This window comes from Ylistrum balloti, unplaced genomic scaffold (assembly GCF_031769215.1).
Source record: "Ylistrum balloti isolate Yb309-2 unplaced genomic scaffold, AGI_CSIRO_Ybal_v1 Utg369994, whole genome shotgun sequence".
NCBI lineage: Eukaryota > Metazoa > Mollusca > Bivalvia > Pectinida > Pectinidae > Ylistrum > Ylistrum balloti.
In genome coordinates, this window is record NW_026782075.1 from 225,723 (window position 1) to 249,384 (window position 23,662).

Below are 23,662 nucleotides of genomic sequence, written 5' to 3' on the forward strand. Positions count from 1 at the left end.
CATCACCTACTACATGTGTAAGTGTAATTACAGACCTGTATACATCACCTACTACATGGGTAAGTGTAATTACAGACCTGTATACATCACCTACTACATGGGTAAGTGTAATTACAGACCTGTATACATCACCTACTACATGGGTAAGTGTAATTACAGACCTGTATACATCACCTACTACATGGGTAAGTGTAATTACAGACCTGTATACATCACCTACTACATGGGTAAGTGTAATTACAGACCTGTATACATCACCTACTACATGGGTAAGTGTAATTACAGACCTGTATACATCACCTACTACATGGGTAAGTGTAATTACAGACCTGTATACATCACCTACTACATGGGTAAGTGTAATTACAGACCTGTATACATCACCTACTACATGGGTAAGTGTAATTACAGACCTGTATACATCACCTACTACATGGGTAAGTGTAATTACAGACCTGTATACATCACCTACTACATGGGTAAGTGTAATTACAGACCTGTATACATCACCTACTACATGGGTAAGTGTAATTACAGACCTGTATACATCACCTACTACATGGGTAAGTGTAATTACAGACCTGTATACATCACCTACTACATGGGTAAGTGTAATTACAGACCTGTATACATCACCTACTGTGTGGGTAAGTGTAATTACAGACCTGTATACATCACCTACTACATGGGTAAGTGTAATTACAGACCTGTATACATCACCTACTACATGGGTTAGTGTAATTACAGACCTGTATACATCACCTACTACATGGGTAAGTGTAATTACAGACCTGTATACATCACCTACTACATGGGTAAGTGTAATTACAGACCTATACCTCACCTACTACATGGGTTAGTGTAATTACAGACCTGTATACATCACCTACTACATGGGTAAGTGTAATTACAGACCTGTATACATCACCTACTACATGGGTAAGTGTAATTACAGTGTAATTACAGACCTGTAGACATCACCTACTAAATGGGTAAGTGTAATTAAAGGTAAACATCACCTACTACATGGAGTAAGTGTAATTACAGACCTGTATAGATCAACTACATATGCTAAGTGTAATTACAGACCTGTATACATCATTTTACATGGGTAGTGAGACCTGTTCACCTTACATGGGTTAGTGTAATTACAGACCTGTATACATCACCTACTACATGGGTTAGCATAATTACAGACCTGTTTACATCATCTACTATGTGGGTTAGTGTAATTACAGACCTGTATACATCACCTACTACAGTGGGTAAGTTAATTACAGATATGACCTACTCATGTTTTTAGTGTAATTACAGACCATACATATGAAGTAAAACATGGGCCAGAAGTGTTACAGAAATGTTTTTATGAGCACATAACCTACTACAGCTGAGAGTGAATTTTACATTCCTCTCTCTATAATTTATCTTCCTTGGTCCCTAGTTGTGCATTGTATCTTTTTTGGATTGATTCGAATTCAAGATGGCCGACAGGTGGCCATCTTGGATTTTGGAAGTAAAAGTTTGTTACCGCTATTTCTGAGAAAGTACTGGATGGATCTTTCTAAATTTCATATGCAGTTTCCCCTTGGTCCCTAGTTGTACATTGTACCTTTTTTGGACTGATTCGAATTCAAGATGGCCGACAGGTGGCTATCTTGGATTTTGGATGTAAGAGATTGTTACTGCTATTTCTTGGAAAGTACTGGATGGATCTTTCTCAAATTTCATATGCAGGTTCCCTTTGGTTCCAAGTTGTGCATTGTACCTTTTTGGACTGATCCAAAATCAAGATGGCACAAATACCAGTATATTATACTGAGAGTCCTTCTCTAACATTACCTCTAGGCTATCAGTAATTTATACCAAGTTGTTTTTCACCCTTGTCATTCTCTCAGTGAAAATATTTATATCTGGACACTAACTGTCTTGGTGGTACAATATGTTATAAAATTAATATGAGATTTTTAGAAGCAAATTCTCCAAATAAGGGAAAACAAATCTGTATTTGGCAAGGTTTTGTCATCCTCACATTTTGATCTCCAAGAGTTATTTCCCTTTGTTTCACTCTATTGGCACATGGGATGGCAACTAGCTTGACAAACGATCTGGGGTTTGAGAATGCATTCTTATGGCTAAATCTAATGTGTTTAAATGTACTTAAACCTTTTTCTAGCTTTTTCATGTTCACTTTCTATTAATCAATGTGTACAAGTGTGTGATAAATATAAGTTTGAATAAATAATAACATATATTCATTACTCACATTTAAACCAAACCATACTCTATTTGATATACTGCATGGGACCAATATATCCATACCAGATAAGTGTATTTATATATAAACATTGTTATAATTGTTAATTTGATTCAGGTTTTGGGAGACAATGGCTTATATAGCAAATACACTGATTTTTATCATTGTTGGAATGGTAATATCTGAAACTGCCATCTTTGAGATTCATGGAAAAGACTGGTTCTTCATGTTTTCTTTGTATTTTGGCATCTTTGTGATCAGGTAAGTATTAATTCTCTTTTTTCTTTTTGGTAATTTTTTATTTTTCAAGACTTAATTTTCAACTCTCTATTTCACAAGAAAATATAAAAATCTGTGTATACTCATCTCCAATTTCTGATTACATGCAAAAAATAGTGTAATATTTCAACTGTATATAAGCACATACAGATATACAATGTATATAAATGAATGAAATGGATACATTTTGATATTTGCATACTTTTAAAATTCATTTGACAAATAATCAACGCATATTTTATTTGAAAAAAAAAATCTTATTCCATAACTGTTACAATTGTTACCAATGTTTACAAACAAACATAAAAAAGCAAACTCAATAAATTCAAAAAAAAAAAGAAGGAATTTAATAATAATTGTTTATTGAAATATTTTGTGTAACAATTAGTAATATACTATTGTGTATGACTGTTGATTTAGATACAGCTGTTTCAGAAATTCTGTTAGCTCCTTGTTTTTATCTTTAGAGGGTTAGTAATTGCCATCTTTAGCCCAATACTGCGACACACAGGTTACGGAATGTCGTGGCAGGAAGGAATAATAATGACTTGGGGAGGCCTCCGAGGAGCTGTGGGTTTGGCTCTGGCCTTACAAGTGGCTCACCATGATGAAATAGACCAGGAGAGTGTTGGTATCAGGGTGAGTCATTCACATAGGAAATATAAAACAAAAGATTTGAATTTTGAAAATCAGAATGTAATCTTCAGTCACAAATAAATGCATACAAAATCGAAAAATTGAAAATTGTACCTGGTGTTAATATTTACTGCGTAACCCTGGTAAAATACTACCTGCAAAGTACCGCTTGGCTTAAGAGAAAGTGTCCCTTCAGCTCAACTGGTTAAGTGTCAGGCTAGTAAGCCAGAGGACCTGGGTTTGAATTCTAATGGAGGCACAACATTAAAATATTGACCTCTGTTACAATTGCATTGCTTTTCTGTGCTGGAGGTTAAAGTTTAAAGGTCAACCCATAAGTATTTGTCTCTTTGTTATATCTGAACTCTAGCTCACCCAGGCGGTCTATATTGAGATTTTCCTGTTTCACAAGGCTACTTCTCTGAGACCTTGTGAACGAGTAATCTCTATGAACCTTCCCACATATATTTTCTGTCTGAAGACATATTTACATTGTATAAGTCAATAAATTGTATATTTTCTGTCTGAAGACATATTTACATTGTATAAGTCAATAAATTGTATATTTTCTGTCTGAAGACATATTTACATTGTATAAGCCAATAAATTGTATATTTTCTGTCTGAAGACATATTTACATTGTATAAGTCAATAAATTGTATATTTTCTGTCTGAAGACATATTTACATTGTATAAGTCAATAAATTGTATATTTTCTGTCTGAAGACATATTTACATTGTATAAGCCAATAAATTGTATATTTTCTGTCTGAAGACATATTTACATTGTATAAGCCAATAAATTGTATATTTTCTGTCTGAAGACATATTTGCATTGTATAAGCCAATGAATTATGTAGGTCTGAAAATTTCACCCTGCACAACCAGCCCTAGGAAACTCTTTATGGCATACTAGATAAGTATCTTAAAATAATTTTTGCAAAGTATTCATTTCTGTCAATTTTGTTGCAAGGTACATGTATCGACCCTTATTCTGGTATATATGTACGTTTATATCATACGATTATCATTATAAGAGGTATTCCCCCTCCCACACTTCTATGAAATAATCAGTCAGAAGTAATGACTTTTGTTCCAAACTTATTTTCGTGAACTTTGGTACACACGATCAATATCTAATAGTTAATGTTCTATTTATCTATAATTGTGATTTTGTAGGAATATTTTTGTAACATCTTTTTTTCTGATTCTTTGCTTCATTTTTCTGAAAAAAAAAAAACATTAAAACAAAATTCAGTCTCTCACCTACAATTTTTGATTTGTTGAGTGGAACAGTTTGTATCACAATTGTCAGGGCAGCGGTTGGATAGGTATAACCAATCAGAGATTGAATTTAAAATTAATAAAATACTGAGTTTTCCTGTCTGATCATATTAGTGTTCTTCTGGTCCTAACACCTTAATCAAGACACCTGATGGATGTTTCTATCTGGTAGAACATAATAAAAGAAGACTAATTTATAACATTTTAAGTATTTGTAGTAAAATAGATATAATTCCATTCCTTATGTAATTTTCCTTGACAGGTCCTGATTCATGTCTCTGGTATAGTGTTCCTAACTCTGCTGGTAAATGCCTCGACCACTGGAGCTCTTCTACAAATCCTTGGTAAGTATTACAATAGTTAATGCCCTTGAATCAGCCAGTAAATACTATAACATAGAGTTTTGATTTTAAAATGCATTTTACTTTGAATTACCGTTCAAAAAAGACTAGTCTTCCTAAGTGCTGTAAAATCATGTTTTTACAAAACATGCAGAAAAACATAATTTTCTAATCATATTTATGATAATTATACTATTTTGCTCAGTTTGATATGAGCTAGGATTAATGTTATTCAGGCACTGTCATTTTGGTCCTTAAGACCGTGCCATTACTTACCTAGAGTGACCTAGATTTGGAAAGTGACGTCATCTGAACAAAGTACCCTTTTGGAACTCCCTTCAAAGTTTCCATCATAAGCCCTGGAAACCTTTGTATATATTTGGTCATGTTTTATCAATTTTAAGTAAGTCTTATTATTTTTTACCGGCTACAAGTTGTTGTGTTTTTTATTTTTATTCACCAGCTGGTATTTACTTTTCAATGTTAAAATTGGTATGCTTTAGGGATGAGCGATATCTCACCAGCCAAGAGAATGGCAATGGCAAATTCTCTACGCTATCTACATGACATGAGGGAACGCACTCTCAACATGCTGAAAACGGACAGGTAAAAAACAAAATAGGAAAAAACTTAGAAAACACTAATTATATGTAAAGACATGTAAAGGTTCTGTGTAACCTTAATATCTATGATATGATTTGGTCAATTTTATGTGTAGGTTTCTGGCAGATGCTGACTGGGACACAGTGGAGAAGTCTTGTGAGTTAGAGGACCCCTACAAAACTACAGAGGAGGAGGTGACTTATAACATTTAAATCTTGACATTACAGTTTAAATTGAAAATATTTTCAGATTGATTAAATTCTAATATTAAAAACTACCTATATGTTACTTTTCAAATTTAACATGCTTTCTGATGTAGTTTTATCGAATGTTGAAATATAATACAATGTGTCACAAAAAAATATTCTGCAACATTTCATTTACTGACCTGTCTCCATGCAGAGTTGTCATCAGTAGCTAATTCCAATTTTCTGTAGGGTCTAGTTTACTTGTTTGCTATATAATGTTACTGTTACCCTCCATATAGTACAGTCAACATTCTCAATGAAAGTATTCAGAAATGCATGAAACTTTTTAGGGTAAACAAAATATTTGAAGCATGCAGTGTTGAACTGTATAGTAAGTAACATTTAGTCATGTTAAGAGCCCTTGTTGGTAAGTCAATATATGGTTATTATAGGCACTGTGTGTTATTCTAGGTGCTAGTTTTAAGAGTCACTGAACATAATGTTGTTGTTAGGCCATGATCAGTCCCTAGATATTGTATGTTTTAGGTTCTTGTTGACGAGTCTATAGACAGTGAGTGTTTTAGGACCAGATCAGTCCCTAGATATTGTATGTTTTAGGTTCTTGTTGACGAGTCTATAGACAGTGAGTGTTTTAGGACCAGATCAGTCCCTAGATATTGTATGTTTTAGGTTCTTGTTGACGAGTCTATAGACAGTGAGTGTTTTAGGACCAGATCAGTCCCTAGATATTGTATGTTTTAGGTTCTTGTTGACGAGTCTATAGACAGTGAGTGTTTTAGGACCAGATCAGTCCCTAGATATTGTATGTTTTAGGTTCTTGTTGACGAGTCTATAGACAGTGAGTGTTTTAGGACCAGATCAGTCCCTAGATATTGTATGTTTTAGGTTCTTGTTGACGAGTCTATAGACAGTGAGTGTTTTAGGACCAGATCAGTCCCTAGATATTGTATGTTTTAGGTTCTTGTTGACGAGTCTATAGACAGTGAGTGTTTTAGGACCAGATCAGTCCCTAGATATTGTATGTTTTAGGTTCTTGTTGACGAGTCTATAGACAGTGAGTGTTTTAGGACCAGATCAGTCCCTAGATATTGTATGTTTTAGGTTCTTGTTGACGAGTCTATAGACAGTGAGTGTTTTAGGACCAGATCAGTCCCTAGATATTGTATGTTTTAGGTTCTTGTTGACGAGTCTATAGACAGTGAGTGTTTTAGGACCAGATCAGTCCCTAGATATTGTATGTTTTAGGTTCTTGTTGACGAGTCTATAGACAGTGAGTGTTTTAGGACCAGATCAGTCCCTAGATATTGTATGTTTTAGGTTCTTGTTGACGAGTCTATAGACAGTGAGTGTTTTAGGACCAGATCAGTCCCTAGATATTGTATGTTTTAGGTTCTTGTTGACGAGTCTATAGACAGTGAGTGTTTTAGGACCAGATCAGTCCCTAGATATTGTATGTTTTAGGTTCTTGTTGACGAGTCTATAGACAGTGAGTGTTTTAGGACCAGATCAGTCCCTAGATATTGTATGTTTTAGGTTCTTGTTGACGAGTCTATAGACAGTGAGTGTTTTAGGACCAGATCAGTCCCTAGATATTGTATGTTTTAGGTTCTTGTTGACGAGTCTATAGACAGTGAGTGTTTTAGGACCAGATCAGTCCCTAGATATTGTATGTTTTAGGTTCTTGTTGACGAGTCTATAGACAGTGAGTGTTTTAGGACCAGATCAGTCCCTAGATATTGTATGTTTTAGGTTCTTGTTGACGAGTCTATAGACAGTGAGTGTTTTAGGACCAGATCAGTCCCTAGATATTGTATGTTTTAGGTTCTTGTTGACGAGTCTATAGACAGTGAGTGTTTTAGGACCAGATCAGTCCCTAGATATTGTATGTTTTAGGTTCTTGTTGACGAGTCTATAGACAGTGAGTGTTTTAGGACCAGATCAGTCCCTAGATATTGTATGTTTTAGGTTCTTGTTGACGAGTCTATAGACAGTGAGTGTTTTAGGACCAGATCAGTCCCTAGATATTGTATGTTTTAGGTTCTTGTTGACGAGTCTATAGACAGTGAGTGTTTTAGGACCAGATCAGTCCCTAGATATTGTATGTTTTAGGTTCTTGTTGACGAGTCTATAGACAGTGAGTGTTTTAGGACCAGATCAGTCCCTAGATATTGTATGTTTTAGGTTCTTGTTGACGAGTCTATAGACAGTGAGTGTTTTAGGACCAGATCAGTCCCTAGATATTGTATGTTTTAGGTTCTTGTTGACGAGTCTATAGACAGTGAGTGTTTTAGGACCAGATCAGTCCCTAGATATTGTATGTTTTAGGTTCTTGTTGACGAGTCTATAGACAGTGAGTGTTTTAGGACCAGATCAGTCTTTAGACATGGTATGTTTTAGGTTCTTGTTGACGAGTCTATAGACAGTGAGTGTTTTAGGACCAGATCAGTCCCTAGATATTGTATGTTTTAGGTTCTTGTTGACGAGTCTATAGACAGTGAGTGTTTTAGGACCAGATCAGTCCCTAGATATTGTATGTTTTAGGTTCTTGTTGACGAGTCTATAGACAGTGAGTGTTTTAGGACCAGATCAGTCCCTAGATATTGTATGTTTTAGGTTCTTGTTGACGAGTCTATAGACAGTGAGTGTTTTAGGACCAGATCAGTCCCTAGATATTGTATGTTTTAGGTTCTTGTTGACGAGTCTGTAGACAGTGAGTGTTTTAGGACCAGATCAGTCCCTAGATATTGTATGTTTTAGGTTCTTGTTGACGAGTCTATAGACAGTGAGTGTTTTAGGACCAGATCAGTCCCTAGATATTGTATGTTTTAGGTTCTTGTTGACGAGTCTATAGACAGTGAGTGTTTTAGGACCAGATCAGTCCCTAGATATTGTATGTTTTAGGTTCTTGTTGACGAGTCTATAGACAGTGAGTGTTTTAGGACCAGATCAGTCCCTAGATATTGTATGTTTTAGGTTCTTGTTGACGAGTCTATAGACAGTGAGTGTTTTAGGACCAGATCAGTCCCTAGATATTGTATGTTTTAGGTTCTTGTTGACGAGTCTATAGACAGTGAGTGTTTTAGGACCAGATCAGTCCCTAGATATTGTATGTTTTAGGTTCTTGTTGACGAGTCTATAGACAGTGAGTGTTTTAGGACCAGATCAGTCCCTAGATATTGTATGTTTTAGGTTCTTGTTGACGAGTCTATAGACAGTGAGTGTTTTAGGACCAGATCAGTCCCTAGATATTGTATGTTTTAGGTTCTTGTTGACGAGTCTATAGACAGTGAGTGTTTTAGGACCAGATCAGTCCCTAGATATTGTATGTTTTAGGTTCTTGTTGACGAGTCTATAGACAGTGAGTGTTTTAGGACCAGATCAGTCCCTAGATATTGTATGTTTTAGGTTCTTGTTGACGAGTCTATAGACAGTGAGTGTTTTAGGACCAGATCAGTCCCTAGATATTGTATGTTTTAGGTTCTTGTTGACGAGTCTATAGACAGTGAGTGTTTTAGGACCAGATCAGTCCCTAGATATTGTATGTTTTAGGTTCTTGTTGACGAGTCTATAGACAGTGAGTGTTTTAGGACCAGATCAGTCCCTAGATATTGTATGTTTTAGGTTCTTGTTGACGAGTCTATAGACAGTGAGTGTTTTAGGACCAGATCAGTCCCTAGATATTGTATGTTTTAGGTTCTTGTTGACGAGTCTATAGACAGTGAGTGTTTTAGGACCAGATCAGTCCCTAGATATTGTATGTTTTAGGTTCTTGTTGACGAGTCTATAGACAGTGAGTGTTTTAGGACCAGATCAGTCCCTAGATATTGTATGTTTTAGGTTCTTGTTGACGAGTCTATAGACAGTGAGTGTTTTAGGACCAGATCAGTCCCTAGATATTGTATGTTTTAGGTTCTTGTTGACGAGTCTATAGACAGTGAGTGTTTTAGGACCAGATCAGTCCCTAGATATTGTATGTTTTAGGTTCTTGTTGACGAGTCTATAGACAGTGAGTGTTTTAGGACCAGATCAGTCCCTAGATATTGTATGTTTTAGGTTCTTGTTGACGAGTCTATAGACAGTGAGTGTTTTAGGACCAGATCAGTCCCTAGATATTGTATGTTTTAGGTTCTTGTTGACGAGTCTATAGACAGTGAGTGTTTTAGGACCAGATCAGTCCCTAGATATTGTATGTTTTAGGTTCTTGTTGACGAGTCTATAGACAGTGAGTGTTTTAGGACCAGATCAGTCCCTAGATATTGTATGTTTTAGGTTCTTGTTGACGAGTCTATAGACAGTGAGTGTTTTAGGACCAGATCAGTCCCTAGATATTGTATGTTTTAGGTTCTTGTTGACGAGTCTATAGACAGTGAGTGTTTTAGGACCAGATCAGTCCCTAGATATTGTATGTTTTAGGTTCTTGTTGACGAGTCTATAGACAGTGAGTGTTTTAGGACCAGATCAGTCCCTAGATATTGTATGTTTTAGGTTCTTGTTGACGAGTCTATAGACAGTGAGTGTTTTAGGACCAGATCAGTCCCTAGATATTGTATGTTTTAGGTTCTTGTTGACGAGTCTATAGACAGTGAGTGTTTTAGGACCAGATCAGTCCCTAGATATTGTATGTTTTAGGTTCTTGTTGACGAGTCTATAGACAGTGAGTGTTTTAGGACCAGATCAGTCCCTAGATATTGTATGTTTTAGGTTCTTGTTGACGAGTCTATAGACAGTGAGTGTTTTAGGACCAGATCAGTCCCTAGATATTGTATGTTTTAGGATCTTGTTGACAAGTCAATAGACAGTGAGTGTTTTAGGACCAGATCAGTCCCTAGATATTGTATGTTTTAGACAGTTGTTGATGAGTGTATGTTTTAGACGAGTGAGTGAGTGTTTTAGGACCAGTCAGTCCCTAGATATTGTATGTTTTAGGTTCTTGTTGACGAGTCTATAGACAGTGAGTGATTTAGGAGCAGATCAGTCACTAGATATTGTATGTTTTACACAGTTGTTGATGAGTCTACTAGATCCTGTGATGTTCTACACAGTTGTTGTTTTATTGACAGTGAGTGTCTCTAGATCCTGTGATGTTTTACTGTTGTGACGAGTCTATAGACAGTGATGAGTCACTAGATCCTGTGTTTGTATGTTTCTTGTTGTTCTAGACAGTTGTTTATTTATGAGTCACTAGATCCTGTGATGTTCTACACAATTGTTGATGAGTCACTTGATCATGTGATGTTCTCTACTGTTGTTGATGAGTCATTATATCCTGTGATGTTCTACACAATTGTTGATGAGTCTATAGATCCTGTGATGTTCTTAACTGTTGTTGATGAGTCACTAGATCCTGTGATGTTCTATACAGTTGTTGATTAGTCACTAGATCCTGTCTTGTTCTACATTGTTGTTGAAGAGTCACTAGATCATGTGATGTTCTATGCAGTTGTTGATGAGTCACTAGATCCTGTGATGTTCTACACAGTTGTTTATGAGTCACTAGATCCTGTCTTGTTCTATACAGTTGTTGATGAGTCACTAGATCCTGTCTTGTTCTATACAGTTGTTGATGAGTCACTAGATCCTGTGATGTTCTCTACTGTTGTTGATGAGTCATTAGATCCTGTGATGTTGTACACAGTTGTTGATGAGTCACTAGATCCTGTGATGTTCTACACAGTTGTTTATGAGTCTCTAGATCCTGTGATGTTCTGTACTGTTGTTGATGAGTCACTAGATCCTGTGATGTTCTGCACAGTTGTTGATGAGTCACTAGATCCTGTGATGTTGTACACAGTTGTTGATGAGTCACTAGATCCTGTGATGTTCTACACAGTTGTTTATGAGTCTCTAGATCCTGTGATGTTCTGTACTGTTGTTGATGAGTCACTAGATCCTGTGATGTTCTACACAGTTGTTTATGAGTCACTAGATCCTGTCTTGTTCTATACAGTTGTTGATCAGTCACTAGATCCTGTGATGTTCTACACAATTGTTGATGAGACACTAGATCCTGTGATGTTCTCTACTGTTGTTGATGAGTCATTATATCCTGTGATGTTCTACACAATTGTTGATGAGTCTCTAGATCCTGTGATGTTCTGTACTGTTGTTGATGAGTCACTAGATCCTGTGATGTTCTATACAGTTGTTGATTAGTCACTAGATCCTGTCTTGTTCTACATTGTTGTTGAAGAGTCACTAGATCATGTGATGTTCTATGCAGTTGTTGATGAGTCACTAGATCCTGTGATGTTCTACACAGTTGTTTATGAGTCACTAGATCCTGTCTTGTTCTATACAGTTGTTGATGAGTCACTAGATCCTGTCTTGTTCTATACAGTTGTTGATGAGTCACTAGATCCTGTGATGTTCTATACAGTTGTTGATGAGTCACTAGATCCTGTCTTGTTCTATACAGTTGTTGTTGAATCACTAGATCCTGTGATGTTCTATACAGTTGTTGATGAGTCACTAGATCCTGTGATGTTCTACACTGTTGTTGATGAGTCACTAGATCCTGTGATGTTCTACACAGTTGTTGATGAGTCACTAGATCCTGTCTTGTTCTACACAGTTGTTGATGAGTCACTAGATCCTGTTTAGTTCTACAAAGATGTTGATGAGTCACTAGATCCTGTCTTGTTCTACAAAGATGTTGATGAGTCACTAGATCCTGTCTTGTTCTGCACAGTTGTTGAAGAGTCACTAGATCCTGTGATGTTCTACACTGTTGTTGATGAGTCACTAGATCCTGTGATGTTCTACACAGTTGTTGATGAGTCACTAGATCCTGTGATGTTCCACACAGTTGTTGATGAGTCACTAGATCCCATCTTGTTCTGCACAGTTGTTGAAGAGTTACTAGATCCTGTCTTGTTCTACAAAGATGTTGATGAGTCTCTAGATCCTGTCTTGGTCTGCCCAGTTGTTGAAGAGTTACTAGATCCTGTCTTATTCTACAAAGATGTTGATGAGTCACTAGATCCTGTCTTGTTCTGCACAGTTGTTGAGTCACTAGATCCTGTCTTGTTCTACAAAATTGTTGAAGAATCACAAGATCCTGTGATGTTCTATACTGTTGTTGATGAGTCACAAGATCCTGTGATGTTCTATACTGTTGTTGATGAGTCACTAGATCTTGTGATGTTTTACACAGTTGTTGATGAGTCACTAGATCTTGCGATGTTCTACACTGTTGTTGATGAGTCACTAGATCTTGTGATGTTCTACACTGTTGTTGATGACTCACTGTAGACGTTGTGTTTTTAGGCCCTTGTTGATGAGTCACTAGACATGAGAGCCAATGCTGTTTGCCCGGACTGTGATTCTCAATTGCCTGCTACTTACACACGAAAAGAACTGCGTGACATGACTAATGAAGCAGTACTACGTATGCTTAAAGCTGAAAAAGTAGGTATTGTATATACATGTAAACACCATTCATGGTTTCACTTCAACATTATTCTTTATTACACTGTCTGATTTCTATTTAGGGAGCACAAAGATTTCGGATATAATGGTGTTGAACAATTAAATTAAAAAGTATTCTTCAAGTGAATGGCATAATATTGCATTTGGAAGACAAAAGTACTTTTTGGTGATCTTAATAACCATACCAGTTTTAGTTCAATGTCTTGTTTGGTATGTATACTCTCTCATACTCTTTAAATGTCTACAACAACATCATTGGTTTTGAAACACAAGAAAAAGAAGTTTTGAAACTTTGAAAACCCATATAAACAAAATCAATCGATGACATTTTTGTCAAACATTCTGTTGCTTAGTCTTGGTCTAAATTGACCAGGTGCATAATTCAAATTAACTAGTGCCTATGTGTAGGTTGAACAATGTCAAGTTAGTGAAATTATCAAACTTTAAGTCTTTTTTTAGTATAAATTTAATACTATATATTGATTAACAGACAAGTGATACTCTCCTCTGATCCTTTCATATGCAATGTAATAATCATCAGCTGTTTGCTGTTGTCACTTTCCGTTTATGTGTGGAGATGAGAACACCTATAATGTCATTTGTCTTTTCCTTAAGATGAGTTATTGGCGCCAGTTTGAACAAGGCATGTTGTCTCGTGAAGCAGTGCGGAAACTCCAGGAGTGTGCAGATATTGCAGCTGACAAGAAGGGGAAGTAAGTGTGGTATAGATAAAATGATATTTCTTGTGTGATTCCTGATTTAAGAAAAAATAGCAATGAAATATGACAGATACTGGAAGAGGAGTGCAGTTTTACTAAATGTAGCTATTCATTATGTCTGAAACTTCCCATAGCCATTCAAGGGTCTCATGCATGACTTTCATCATCCGTTGTAATGTACCGTCTGTTATCCTTTAATATTTTACTTTTCAACTTCTTCTTAAGAACAAGAAGACTAAGTGACAATATTAATGCTTCCAATGTATAAGGGATTAAGTATGTTAAAAGGACCTCATATGGCTTCAGCTTAAATAACTGCTTACTGATACAGTTCATAACAGATACAAGTTTTGAATCTGAGTAAATTATAGATATGCAGTATTCTGATAGATAAGTTTTTTTACAAGGTCATTGGATGTTGAAGAAATCAAGAAGAGCTGGGAAGTACCGTCAATCTACATGCGATTTGTAAGTGGTAATTGTGAAATAGCACCTGAGCTCTGCTTTATATAAGTTTAGTCTTTGAATTTCAGTCATAATCTGTTTTTCACATTGAAATAGTTCAAGGAATATTTAGATAATCACTTTTACAATCTTTATTTTACTGTGTGATATGAAAAATTGATCATAAAGTCTGCGGAAATTATTCAACATGAATTATCGTAAAAATGTACACAAGATGGTTGTTACAATATCAAAATATGTTCAAAAAAGTTATATCATTCATTCAAAACAATATTTTATTGTATTTTGAAGAATAAAGATTTTTATTTTCTTCCAAAGAGGCAATCAATCAAGAACTTTATAATAGAGGACAGTACAGTTTGTCCAAAACAATCGGCGATGAAGCTGCTGTACACCACCTCCAACCACCGCGCCTTCAACATTACCATGTATGTCCTAATCCTGCTTGATATGGTCAACCTCACCTTCGCTCTCCTTAGCCAGTTCCACATCTACTGGACCGATAAGGCTTTCATCTTCAGAGTTATCAACGTCATCTTCCTCTCATTCTATATCATAGAAGCTCTTGTCAGAGTAAGTGATGTTAGCAACTGAAAGCAGTTGTCTTTTAGTTGACATGTTTCCCAGTATCAGCACTAGATGGTATTCTCATTACATACTGTTGTATGATAAATTCAAATTATCTACCTGTATTAGATCTTTTCCTTGTTATAAACACTTGTATATATTCCCAATAATCTACTTTGTATTTATCTCATATCAGATCCTGGTACAGAAAAAACGATTCCTGAGTAATTGTTGGCATAACTTCTGCCTGTCAATTATCTTTGTTGGCATTGTGGATGTTGTTCTCAGTTTTGCTTTGCCATCTGTCTACGGAGAAGATGACAACCTGATAAGTATTGTTCTTACAGTGTTTATCTGTCTGCGTATTGTCAGGATCTTCAGATTTCTCGAGGTAATTATCTTATGAAAAATTAATTTACAATCCAGACACTTTGATAAAATTCTATTTGATTGCACTCTGACTGACATTCAGTAGATTTTAAATACTTAAGCAGAGTATATCAAACTTCAGGATTATGTATCAGAGAAAAATTTATTTAACTTAGTCAGAAAGCATTAAACAAAACAAATTGAATTCAAGAAGTTATAATCCCTATGCTAGGGGGGTGGGGTGGGGTGGGGGGTGGGGGGGTAATGAGTACAAAGGAGTAAGTCCAACACAGTAATTCTTCCGTATACTGGATGTTTATTGCGGAGCCGTTATCAAAACAACTCTGTACTTCAGTCTACTTTCTATAATCTCTACTTTATCTGCTGTACATATTTTTACCCATGGCTCATTGTAATTGTTGAATTTGGATGTCACCTATTTTGCTTGCTTACACTGGTATCCATGACGACGTCACAATACACTGCGTTGAGCTGTTGTTCTAATGACAGCTCACCTAGAGCTGAAACATGTTAACAACACTCCGTAATAACCATCCAATATACAAAAGAACTACCGTGTTGCACTCACTCCTTTGTTCTCATTACCTGAATTCTAGAAGGTTTGACGTGGTGATGATATGGTACATTATGTGGTGTGCTGTTTTTATTATAGCATCTTGATATATGTTAGGAGAAATAAACAATATCAAGATGTCAAAAACCCTTTGAAATGTTTTATGTTTTGTAGCCAGCCATGCCATTGCTTATGTCTTTGGTGAAGAATGTTATCAGTCACCACCTTAGTTACGGCTATGATGTGGGAAGGGGTTATGTAGCCGGCGAGGAGGAAGTTCGAAAACTTGTCGATCATATGGTGGACCAACGCGAAATATCCAAAACTCTCAAGCAGGTCAGCGACAATGGCAGACTGGATGTTATCAGGTGTCTGGGTAAGTGTGGAACATTATCAGGTGTGTGGGTAAGTGTGGGACATTATCAGGTGTATGGGTAAGTGTGGGACATCATCAGATGTGTGGGAAGTGTGGGACATTATCAGGTGTATGGGAAGTGTGGGACATCATCAGATGTGTGGGAAGTGTGGGACATTATCAGGTGTGTGGGAAGTGTGGGACATTATCAGGTGTGTGGGTAAGTGTGGGACATAATCAGGTGTGTGGGTAAGTGTGGGACATCATCAGATGTGTGGGAAGTGTGGGACATTATCAGGTGTGTGGGAAGTGTGGGACATTATCAGGTGTGTGGGTAAGTGTGGGACATTATCAGGTGTGTGGGTACGTGTGGGACATTATCAGGTGTATGGGTAAGTGTTGGACATTATCAGGTGTATGGGTAAGTGTGGAGCATCATCTGGTGTGTGGGAAGTGTGGGACATTATCAGGTGTATGGGTAAGTGTGGGACATTATCAGGTGTTTGGGTAAGTGTGGGACATTATCAGGTGTGTGGGTAAGTGTGGGATATTATCAGGTGTATGGGTAAGTGTGGGACATTATCAGGTGTGTGGGTAAGTGTGGGACATCATCAGGTATGTGGGAAGTGTGGGACATTATCATTTGTGTGGGTGTGTTGGATATTATCAGGTGTGTGGGTAAGTGTGGGACATTATCAGGTGTGTGGGTAAGTGTGGGTCATTATCAGGTGTGTGGGAAGTGTGGGACATTATCAGGTGTGTCGGTAAGTGTGGGACATTATCAGGTGTATGGGTAAGTGTGGGACATTATCAGGTGTGTGGGAAGTGTGGGACATTATCAGGTGTGTGGGAAGTATGGGACATTATCAGGTGTGTGGGTAAGTGTGGGACATCATCAGGTGTGGGAAGTGTGGGACATTATCATTTGTGTGGGTAAGTGTGGGATATTATCAGGTGTGTGGGTAAGTGTTGGACATTATCAGGTGTGTGGGTAAGTGTGGGACATTATCAGGTGTGTGGGTAAGTGTGGGACATTATCAGGTGTGTGGGTAAGTGTGGGACATTATCAGGTGTGTGGGAAGTGTGGGACATTATCAGGTGTGTGGGTAAGTGTGGGACATTATCAGGTGTGTGGGTAAGTGTGGGACATTATCAGGTGTGTGGGTAAGTGTGGGACATTATCAGGTGTGTGGGTAAGTGTGGGACATTATCAGGTGTGTGGGTAAGTGTGGGACATCATCAGGTATGTGGGAAGTGTGGGACATTATCAGGTGTGGGAAGTGTGGGACATTATCAGGTGTGTGGGTAAGTGTGGGACATTATCAGGTGTGTGGGTAAGTGTGGGACATTATCAGGTGTGTGGGTTAGTGTGGGACATTATCAGGTGTGTGGGAAGTGTGGGACATTATCAGGTGTGTGGGTAAGTGTGGGACATTATCAGGTGTGTGGGTAAGTGTTGGACATTATCAGGTGTGTGGGAAGTGTGGGACATTATCAGGTGTGTGGGTAAGTGTGGGACATTATCAGGTGTGTGGGTAAGTGTGGGACATTATCAGGTGTGTGGGAAGTGTGGGACATTATCAGGTGTGTGGGAAGTGTGGGACATTATCAGGTGTGTGGGTAAGTGTGGGACATTATCAGGTGTGTGGGAAGTGTGGGACATTATCAGGTGTGTGGGAAGTGTGGGACATTATCAGGTGTGTGGGAAGTGTGGGACATTATCAGGTGTGTGGGTAAGTGTGGGACATTATCAGGTGTGTGGGAAGTGTGGGACATTATCAGGTGTGTGGGTAAGTGTGGGACATTATCAAGTGTTTGAATTTGGGAAGAAATACTAAATATTGCATTCTTGCATGCAATTGTAAGAACTGCTTGTATGCAAACACTGAGTGAGAAATTGAACTTCGCCCCATGTAGAATTATGTACTGCAATTTCATGATGGTGTATTGTCAAAAATAGGAAATATATAGGACTTGATTCCGTAGGAAATATATAGGACTTGATTCCGTAGGAAATATATAGGACTTGATTCCGTCGTAATACTACATAATAACTACAGACAATATTATCCTAGGATTAAGTAATATCCACTATTTTCCCCCTTAGTAACAACTTAAATATTACTTTCCTTCACAGGTATGCTACAGAAACAGCACCCTGACATTGCTCTGTCCATCAAAACCCGCCAGGCTGTTCGAAGTGTCCTCAACAACCTCAGAGATGGCATACATGAACTTCTAAGTGACGGCATTATTGAAGAAACAGAAGGAATCAAGCTTGAAAAGGTATTATCTATTACTGATGTCTGTATAAGTAACAGTGCAAATGCTTTTTCGTTTGTCTTTATCCAATACATATCTTCCTTCTATACTTGCCAGTGTTTACTCCGCCATGGCCTAGCTATGATACTGCTCTGTATATTTGAGCTGAATTGATATCAAAAGTGATTGGTGATCCTGCCTTTCACTTAAGGTTTTACAATGTCAAAAAAAATAAAAAAAAGTTTTAGTGGGGCAGCATGGTGGTCTAGTGGTAAAGATGTCTAATTATCTTCACCACTAGCCCTCCACCTCTATAGGTTCTAGTCATACATAGGCCAGTCACCAGGTACCAGCTACAGGTCGGTGGTTTTTGTCTGGCAACTGCAGCTTTCCTCCACTATCCAAACCTGGCATGTTCTTAAATGACCCTGGCTGTTCAAAGGACTCTAAGAAATAATTAACTGAAAATCTAAACTAAATTAAAATTAAAACTAAAAATGGTTTTCACTTTTTAACCCTTTGTATGTTAAATGTTTAGTTTTCACTTTAACATTGTTGCAGATTGTAGAAGAGAAAATGAAACGACTACAGAGTGCACCACCCAGTCTTCCCCTCCCACCACCAGACAAGATGCTAAATAACGTGTTCTGGCTCCGTAATGATCAGAAACTCATCACATACATCAAGGTGGGAGCTCGGCAACCTTCAGTTTTATTCTGCTGTTATATTTAATACATATTTAAAATATCTAAAAACAGCCACAACTCTCAATTTTGGTCACAATTCTGTTAATTTATGTTGCAAATCCTTTTATGTTTTTTATATTCTTTGAAACATATATCAGTAATTGTTTCAAATTCTCCTGAAAAAGGGATCAGTATGATAAACAAGATTCTAATGTGTTTTTAAGTGAATATATTGATCTTCACAATTAAAGCAGTATGTAATGTTTGGAGAAATATCATTTTTTTTTGGAGAGCATTTATTACATTATCAGGAAATATACCAAAGAACTACGGTAGATGGAAGTGCCCATACAAACACAGCTCACACAAGTTGGATATTTTTTCTGATTTTCAGGAAAAAGCTAAATTACTGACATACAACTACGAAGACATTATTATAACAGAGGGAGACCCTCCTGGTGGTATCTACATCATAGTGTCGGGGATGGTCAGGGTAGGTAGCTCTCATTTTAGTTGCATGTATTCAGTTATATAATCACAGAGATGATATCACAACGTATAATGTCATTATATACAATGTAGGATAATCACTATGATTTGAATGCAAAATTTAAAAAATGCATTTTTTTGTGAATTTAAAAATCTTATTTTTATTGTTTTAGGTTTTAGGTGAGCATGTAAATGATAAATATTTATGTTCTATTAATTTTTTAAAGTACAGTACAAATTTTTTGAGAATTTTTTTTTTTGCTATAGCTGGTTTGCATGTCAGTATTGACATATTTATCTCTACAAATGTAGGACTTTAGGAATAACTTCACTTTCATTTTTTCTTCTATCATGATAAATCTAACAAATTAATGAAACAATTAATAAAAGGTGACTTTTAGTTACTTAAAACGAAGAAAAGAGTGATTTAGAATAAATACAAAGGTTGATGTTACTTGAATTAAGAAAATATCTTTGTGAAGCAAAAAATATGGACAAGAATTAATCAGGCAATTTAGAAATATCTTCATAAAGGTAGGTGATTACTTACTGTTGCTTACCTAAATATTTCATTCTCCATATCTTCTATCTTACATCTCTATCATTAGTTTGAGATGAGAATAGGTCCAGAACGTCATTATTCACACCACTCTCACCATGGACATTATCATCTTTACACTCGACCCCATGTAAGGTCGTATGCAAATTGCTTCCATTCTTGTCTTCAATTTAATCTTTGTTTGTTTGTTAGTTATTTTTATTATTTTGACAAAAACAAAATATTCCGTTCATGAAGATAGTAATTTATGGGACATGTTTTTTCTGTGTCAATTTACTGAAATACCTCTTTTTATCATTTCAACACAATATTATGCTATCAGATTTGGACAATAGTGATAACAAACAATTCAGGTTAATGTGACAGGACAATTATTTCTATGGCATAGTATATTAATCTTTTAACTGGAAACAGTACTGAACAAAACATGATTGGTGAAATGATCACCAAAATGGCCATTTAATACAAATAAACAATAATGTAGCATTTATTTAGGAGAATCAAAATGTCCTTCTGAAATTCTGTGATCATTTTAAGAACTCATAATGTCAGTAATATGATTTGTAACTTCCAATGAAGGACGAAACAGCTGTATGATGCAGTTTAATTCATCATTTGGCTCCACTATATCTAAATCTGTATTTGTATTTGAAGATGCCCTTGTGTGTCTTGTATTATCTATGTTTACAGTTTTTTTTTTTTGTTCAAAAGTCAAATTTAGTTTAAATTAGTTCTGTTATTTGTATTGTGAGCTAATTTTATGATATGTAGTACCTATGATCAAAAATGTTCAAAATTTCCTATATATTTCTGTGATTTAATGCTGTGAACTTCGTCCTTGACAAATTAATGTCTTGACGGGCAAATAACTGGACAATTTTCACAATACACTATAAAGATAACTGGACTATTTTATAATACACTATAAAGATAACTGGGCTATTTTATAATACACTATAAAGATAACTGGACTATTTTATAATACACTATAGAGATAACTGGACTATTTTATAATACACTATAGAGATAACTGGGCTATTTTATAATACACTATAGAGATAACTGGGCTATTTTATAATACACTATAGAGATAACTGGGCTATTTTATAATACACTATAGAGATAACTGGGCTATTTTATAATACACTATAGAGATAACTGGACTATTTTATAATACACTATAGAGATAACTGGGCTATTTTATAATACACTATAGAGATAACTGGGCTATTTTATAATACACTATAAAGATAACTGGACTATTTTATAATACACTATAAAGATTCAGTAAAAAACAACCCACTTAGATAAATAACTTAGTGTAGTTGATCTTATGAATATAGATTTGGAGCTGCACTACAGAAGAAGTTTTAAGGCCTTATGAAATCCCTCTAGCTTTGGCAACAAACTTTCCCATGACAAATACATTACAATCCTTTGCACTGTGTCTATAAAATGAATAAAAAAAAATGTGCTTTTAATGGTAGTAAGGCCATCAGTATTTCAAATCTTGGCCATTAAAAAGATACACTCATAACATTTACGTCCATTATATCCTCATCACTTTAATGGCCATTAAATTCTATCAGTCATTAATTAAAAGGAATGGATGTTTTAATGACCATTAATTGAAAAAAATAACATTTATACATTTACATTATTTTAACTGACCCTAAAAGGGTTTAAACATAGAGCATTACTTTCATGTTAATGACAATTGAAAATCTACACTGATGGCCATTTAGTGTTGATGTTGAAGTATGTAGTATTTGGACAAAGCCGTAGCTATGTCTAGGAAAAACACAAAGTTTTAAGAAGAAATAAGGTTATTGTTTTAATGGAAAATTGTAATAATAATGATAAGGAAATGAGACCTACCCAGAGTACAACACCAAACATTGATTTAGTAATAATAGGTACCAGATCAATTCAAACAAGATATCATGGTGTATTTTTATGCGCCAACGACACTTTACCTTAATTTCATAGCGTTTGCAAGAATGAGTAATTACTTAGGCTGTGGTAGTGTTGTCAGAAATGGTAAAATGTATGTATAAGAGAAATCTTAGGAATTCTCATTAGAATTGTTGTTGCTGAAAATGGGAAAGTAAAGAACCTGTGTAAATAAGGATATAGTTATAAGATAAAGATGCCATGCTCCATAATTGATCTGTATTCGTTATGTATTTTTTGACATCAAAGGAGGTGAAAGACTTTGATCAGGTGATGATAGCATTTTATTACTTTATCATGGGAACATTTTATTGCTTTCATTTCACAAATATTTTATTGAAGAAACTTCAAAGGGTGTTAGGCAACAGGTTAAGCCTATACAAGCCCTTTCCCTCTTGCTTATATTCCTGCGTTTTCATCACTCTCCCACAACAAATCAGGATCCAAGATATCAGTATAAACGTTTCATAACCTCTTTTGTATTTCATCTCTAAACCTGTATGAGTGTTTTGTCCACACCCAAAATCAGTGTCTCATTCATAGGAATGATATTTTTACCATATTATAGCTAAATCATGCAGCTCATCAAAATAAATCAATTCGATGCTAATTACAGCAGTCAAGCATTTTACTGCCTGGGACTTACATTTAATCCAAATGCTCATCCTTAGAACTTGGTAAATAGGGTTCATGGTTTTTAACGACACATAACTAATCTTGTTTATGTGTCTTTTATAGACTCAATGCATTCCTTCACATTCTCCTGGATTGATAAAGCTTGCTATTACATTTGTTCATCGCTGTAAATGAAAATTGAAATGATTATAACAGAAAAAGAACTTGTTCTTTCTGTTGTTGTTTATATGAATCCGAAAAAAAAATTGTCATGATGAAGCAGAAGTCTTAGTTGTCATGTTGATGCCTGTTATATTTTGATTTTGCTTATGTAGTAAGAACAGATGTCTGTCGACTCTGTAAATATTTATTAGTGAAATGAATTGAATATTGTATGGCAATCTGATTAAAATGTACATCTTGGAAACTTGAAACATTAAGAACTGCGGTAATTATCTCTATGTAGGTTAAAAAAAAGCATTCATTATGACAAAAATAAAATCTAAATTTATCAACATCGGATTCCCACTTGTTGACAGTTTACAAATTTTTCATCATACACTGGGGAAAAAAAAAGATGATCAAGTGATGCCTAACTATAAGTTTATAGAAAAAACATATTTAGCTTGTTTTACATTACAGAACCAATTGTGTTAACCTTCTGTTATATTTACTGTGTTTTTATTTAGCTGGAAAAATTAATGTCCGACACAGATCAGGTGAGCTAGCTTCTGACCTAGAGCTTGTGATATATGCTATTTCTGTAACCCCAGATCTCGATATGATACACTGTACCTGTATATAACAATATGTAGTTCGATTCGCATAAGGTCAGCACCCTGCATTACAGCTACGTGAACGATGTCTGGAATACGTCAGTGAAGCACCACACTATCAATGTGTACCCCTGCACTATCTTATTGCACTACATCAGTAAAACACTATCAGTGCATTACGTTTGTGTGATATTTAACTCTAGTTTTGTGAAAGTTTGCTATCATGACTGTGACACGAC

At 35.9% G+C, this 23,662-nt stretch overlaps 1 protein-coding gene across 1 annotated transcript in view; it reads left to right on the forward strand.

The window, feature by feature from the left end:
- Window positions 1-23,662, forward strand: part of LOC132548011 (sodium/hydrogen exchanger 10-like) — a 53,681-nt gene that overhangs the window by 11,737 nt on the left and 18,282 nt on the right. Inside the window, exons 6-20 of the mRNA XM_060211824.1 lie at window positions 2,372-2,515; window positions 3,001-3,172; window positions 4,716-4,797; window positions 5,298-5,400; window positions 5,513-5,591; window positions 12,873-13,013; window positions 13,650-13,747; window positions 14,161-14,221; window positions 14,537-14,791; window positions 14,982-15,176; window positions 15,903-16,104; window positions 18,221-18,369; window positions 18,907-19,032; window positions 19,426-19,524; window positions 23,337-23,366. Of these exons, the coding sequence (XP_060067807.1) occupies window positions 2,372-2,515; window positions 3,001-3,172; window positions 4,716-4,797; window positions 5,298-5,400; window positions 5,513-5,591; window positions 12,873-13,013; window positions 13,650-13,747; window positions 14,161-14,221; window positions 14,537-14,791; window positions 14,982-15,176; window positions 15,903-16,104; window positions 18,221-18,369; window positions 18,907-19,032; window positions 19,426-19,524; window positions 23,337-23,366 (1,936 nt within the window). The remainder of the gene's footprint in view (window positions 1-2,371; window positions 2,516-3,000; window positions 3,173-4,715; window positions 4,798-5,297; window positions 5,401-5,512; window positions 5,592-12,872; window positions 13,014-13,649; window positions 13,748-14,160; window positions 14,222-14,536; window positions 14,792-14,981; window positions 15,177-15,902; window positions 16,105-18,220; window positions 18,370-18,906; window positions 19,033-19,425; window positions 19,525-23,336; window positions 23,367-23,662) is intronic.